The sequence below is a fragment of the Bactrocera latifrons genome, unplaced genomic scaffold, assembly GCF_001853355.1.
Source record: "Bactrocera latifrons isolate USDA-ARS-PBARC rearing strain unplaced genomic scaffold, ASM185335v1 scaffold_2050, whole genome shotgun sequence".
Taxonomy (NCBI): Eukaryota; Metazoa; Arthropoda; class Insecta; order Diptera; family Tephritidae; genus Bactrocera; species Bactrocera latifrons.
In genome coordinates this window covers 1-5,120 of record NW_017535576.1, presented here as the reverse complement: position 1 = coordinate 5,120, position 5,120 = coordinate 1, and the positions used below count along the sequence as shown (strand labels likewise).

General features: G+C 40.3%; 1 protein-coding gene across 1 annotated transcript; it reads left to right on the top strand.

Annotated features, from left to right (window-relative positions):
• The first annotated feature begins 3,620 nt into the window (after positions 1-3,620).
• On the top strand, positions 3,621-4,172 carry LOC108968157. The gene has a single exon (XM_018931960.1). The coding sequence runs from the start codon at positions 3,621-3,623 to the stop codon at positions 4,170-4,172; it is 552 nt and encodes a 183-aa protein (XP_018787505.1).
• Positions 4,173-5,120: the final 948 nt, after the last annotated feature.

Here is a 5,120-nt window from a genome sequence, read left to right as displayed (position 1 = left end):
CGGGAAATAGAGTTTCCACAACGGTTTTCGGTAGCCCCGGGCACGTCGGTGCTAGTCCTTTGCCACGTCTTATCTTAGTCATTACCAGCTTGTAAGCATCACCCCATGGGTTTTCGTCGATTCTTCCGCAGAGTTCTTTAAAGCAGTAGGATTTACATTTTTTGATTTCTTTTTTAAGATCGCAACGTTTTCTTTTAAAGCATTCGCATAGTTGCGTATGCTCTGCAAGTCCTCGACTCCTTTGACACCTCCTCCTCGCGTTGTGGCATTCCTTCCTTAATGTGTTGATCTGCTCATTCCACCAGTAAACAGGCTTGCTATGAGCGCCATGTTCCTTCCTACTCATAGAATGTTCGCATGCTTTAATAAGTGCCGCACTAATGTTTCTGCCTGTCGATTTATGTCTTCCTCAAATGTTAGATGACCATCTAACATGAGTTTGAAGAGTTCAGCGTCCATGGTTTCCATCTTCCATCCTTTTCTCTGTACTTTCTTAGTGGACATATTCCTTCGATTTTGCACCGAGTGTTCGATTTCGAACCTGATAGCATGATGGTCACTGTGTGTATATATGTCGCATACCTGCCACCTTCTTGTCCGTGCTAGAAAACTAGCCAACCGTTCTTCTCGCACGTATTTTGATTTCCGGTATTTAGTAACACCATKTCTAACGACGAGAAGGTCTTTAGCAGAGCATCTCCACGCCTATTTGTTCAGATGCTACCCCACTCCATCGCCCCATGCATTAAAATCGGCTGCTATCACGTTTCTTGTAGTAGACAGAATTTCTCTGACTAGCTCGTCCAGGATTTTCCCGAAGTCAATCTGCGATATGCTTGGCGGCATGTAGCAGCTATAAAAATTGATCCCACAGATTTTCGCTCGTATGTAAAAAGATTTCCCTGATAGTGGTTTGTCCTGAAACATTTCCCCTCCACATGACCATATGGCAGCTTTGTTTGTGTTGTCAGAGATCCATGTCGCGCCGCTTATATTTTTGTACTGTTCGCAAAGTATAGCTACATCGACCTTTTCCTCGTAAACCGTCTGATTAAGAAGCTCTTGTGCAGCCTCTCAGTGGTTTGGATTGAGTTGCATGACTCTCATTTTTTGATGTTTTTACATTCCTCTTGATAGAGAGGACCCTTTTTGCTTCCTATTTGATAGTCAATGTTTTCCCTGCCCTTTTTCTTACATGCACTGCATAACGGGTTTTTATTACATGACTTCGCAAAGTGTCCAGTTTCTCCACACTTGACAYAGCACTCACTCCTGTCATCTGGGTTGTTACATGCTTTTGCCATATGTTCGTATTCAAGGCATCTGAAACACCTCCTGAAGTTTTGCTTCGCCCTTATTCTGCACACTACCCAGCCTATTTTCAACTTGTGTGCATCACGAAGTACCCTTGCTTCCAACGCGGGTAGACTTACTACAGCGGTTTGGGTTCCTAGGTATGCCGTTCTGATGCTCTTAATCGAGTTTATATCAAAGTTGCTCAACTCGTTTACTTGTAGGCGTATTGCCTCAGTAATGTCCTCTCTCGTTGTGATTTCATCAAGATCACGTATTTCTACAAGAACCTCGTKAGTTAGAGCTTTTATTTGCGCATTTTCTCCCAACACTTTACTTATTTCGGTCTTGAAGGCCCCCGTGCTCYTCATCAACAAAATTTGGTCTTTTTGCCGTCTTTCTTATCTTGGTCACATTTTCTCCTAATTTTTGCAATGTATCATTCTTCTTGACAGTCCTGAGGATGTCGCTATATGACATGTCCCCGGTTTTTTTTTATCACTATTGTATCGGGTCGGGGTGGTGGTTTATGTAGTCTCTTCCTTAGTTACTTACGTTTAACCGTGATCCAGTCATCGTGTTTCGCCATTTCTTTCTCCTTGCTTGCGACTCAGTTGTCGCACTTTGCTTCCTTGCTCAGGGAACCTCCATTTTGTTAGACCATTCCTTATGGCAAGTTTTATTTTTCTTCGGCGGTGTTCGTCTCTTTGGCTATATTTCGTCACGAGGCCTCTTGGGTTTATTCTCTGTGTTGGTTGTCATCACTAGAAAATTCCGTCGTGCTTCCTTATTTGCCAAGTGCTCCTCCTGCGCACTTGCGTGCAACTTTGCTATCACATTGAGAAGATCTTTCATGGTGTTGTTGATAGACCGCTGTGGTGGGTGCATTATCTCGATCAACTTCTTAATCGTTTCCCCTAGTTCAGCCATACAGTCTCCACGAGGTCGCATCGCTTTTGCCAGGGGAGTGGTGTCGCTCAACGCTGGTGGTGATGACCTCGCTCTCAAAGGTTTGTCAACACCAAGGTTTTTAATCGGGGACCTACCCTTTCCCGGAAAACACGGACGGACCGGCGCTCGMCCGGTTCAACGTAGGCTACCACTCCTGCGTCCAATGCAYACTTCTTGATCAGGGCCCGAAGGGGCTGGTTCCTGGTATACGCCGCAGTAGACATATCGGCAGAGCGTGCTTACATCAGCCTCTCCATCCCGCCAGCAGAGAAATCGCTGTTGACACTTTGAGGGACTCCCAGTGCGCCGCGCTGTGTACCGGTGATTTTTTGATGACAGCCGCACCTAACATGGTGAGCAGACGCTGACCAGGAAGCCGTCTGTTGTGGGTACGTCGCGCCTGGATTTTTATTGTTCATCATGCACATGAATGATGATGAGTGAGACACGTATTTCTATGAGGATTTTTTATGCCTCACCCTCCACTCCTGCCGCTCATTGTCGGGGATTGCTTATTCGTTTTAACTTATTTCGCAACTGACCTGCTATTACAGGCCGTTCGGCTATCCGCGACCTGTCGACCCCCACCCCCGGTAGCTTAGAGCCCAAATTCTATAGAACAGAACACTCCGTCCGGGCTTCCTGCCGTATGTATCTGTCAATATGTAAGACACCTTAGCAAAATTGTATTGCTGAAAATATGTACAATCCACGAATTATCTGGTTCYTGTATACTACAAGTACATATGTAATTATAATGATTTCCGTTATTCAAGCAGAATTTATGCCGTTTTTGCCATATATTGTGATTTGCCATATCCTAGCTTATTTGATATAGTTGTTTCCGTCTTTCTATCTGATTTGACTTGTTATTCAAAATATGTTATAATTTATTTACACTCAGWACTTTTTCTCTTCTCTCTCTTTTTACGCTATTTAACGCGGTTACGCAAACTCCTTTTTTTACGCGAATTTCTCACTTTAACGCGATTGCCTTTTTTTCGGTTTTGGTATGCGTAGGTGAGTGTACAGGTATACAGTTTCGGGGATTTCGTTAAAAGACTAAGTTCCTCATTATTGCATCAGCCGTTGATTGAACATCCTAATTTAAATATCATTTTCCTCCCACCGAATACAATTATCCACCCGATGGATCAAGGCGTTATTGCGACTTTTAAAATGTACTACCTCAAAAAAAATTTCAGTGCATTATGGAAAAACTGGAAGAAAATCCTGAATTGGACTTCACCGATGCTTGGAAAAATTTTTCTATCAAGGATTGCATCTTGTAAGCGTCAAAAGCAATTTCTGAAATAAGGCAACATACGTTAAACGCATGCTGGAAATCTCTTTGGCCAGAATGTGTTAAAAGTGATATGTCCGTAACAAGCAATTCAACTAATTATTCAGATATCATTGACTTAGCACGTTCCGCGAGAGGAGAAATTCTTGCAGATATGACGAGAGAAGATATTGACGAGATTCTTCCCGACCGAGAGCTCGACGATGACGATTTGATTGAAATATCTACGGAAGTAATTGAATCGGAAAATGGCCGCGACACCGAGATAGATGAGAAACCAATTAAAAAAGAGACGATTAAGCAAGGTCTTAAACTTGCAGCAGAATTGGAAAATTATTTTGTAGCAAATGATACTGATGCCGAAGGTGCCCGAATTTTTCAAAAAGAATTGAGGCTCTGCATGTTAAGTTATAAAGAACTACATCGGAATTTATTGGGACCAAAAAGAAGCATTAAAACAAAATTAACTGAATTTATGGTGCAAACTCAGTCGGGGATGCTAAGTCAATCAGAACATCAATCTATAGTTCTTACTATTGATTCTGATACAAATAGTGATATTAATGCCGGTCATCAAAATAAGCGGTTAAAAGTAATTTCCACTACGAATAATGACAGTGATTAAACAGCATTCAACGGTTTTTTCAATAAATCGACCTATTTTCTATTTCCTTCTCTTTTATATATGGTTTCTGTTTTGTATTTTTATGAGTGAATAAATCATAAGTCTGAAATTTTAAACGTATTGTATGTTTTTTGAATATTTTTTTGCGCGTATATTTTGTTATACGCGATATTTTTTATATTCGGAACCAATTCGTCAGTTAATATTGAAAAACTAACCATTTTTACGCGATACTGAGTGTAAATATATTTTGTTTAACTAACTTAGGGTTAAAGCTGAGTAAAAATGAATTGGTCAAGATGGATCTGAACATCCCTCATACAATGATTTCAAATTCTCTGATTGCCTTCTTCATTTACTCAATATAAAAAATACAGCTTCTTTGATTAAAATTATATCACATCCAACTCTAAAGCATTATATGAGATGATCACGTTTATTGTAATATATCGCAGACATGAAGTAGCATATATGTACCAATAAACTAGAAGAGTCTAGGTCAGTTATGGAAAAGTACAAACAATTTTGCATTTTCCCCTCTTCTAACTCTGATCGGCAATTTACGTACATTACTAGTACTACTTCTTGGCACTATTTGATATAAGATGAAAATATTTGTGTACTTAAACCTACAACCTGACATACATTCATGCGTACACATAGAGGGTGGCTGATGAAAGCCGCTACCAAAAAAACAGTAAATAACTTTTTTTTCTATTTAATGAATCTGGTTAATTTTTTTTTTACATTTAACAAAAATGGATAACTGGGACAAGAAGCTTATTTGCTCAAATGGGTGTGAAATTTCTCAAGCGTTTTTGAGAATTGAAGTTTTGTTTTTTGGGATGCGTGTTTGTTTAATATTTCTTTTTTAATATTCACTTAACCAATTGCCTGTACCGGACACTTGAACAGAAAATTGCGACGGCGAAATAGCGAAAAAGAGAA

Bases quoted from the DNA above. Each gene is read 5' to 3' on its own strand.
- LOC108968157 (XM_018931960.1), top strand. From the start codon at position 3,621: ATGTCCGTAACAAGCAATTCAACTAATTATTCAGATATCATTGACTTA.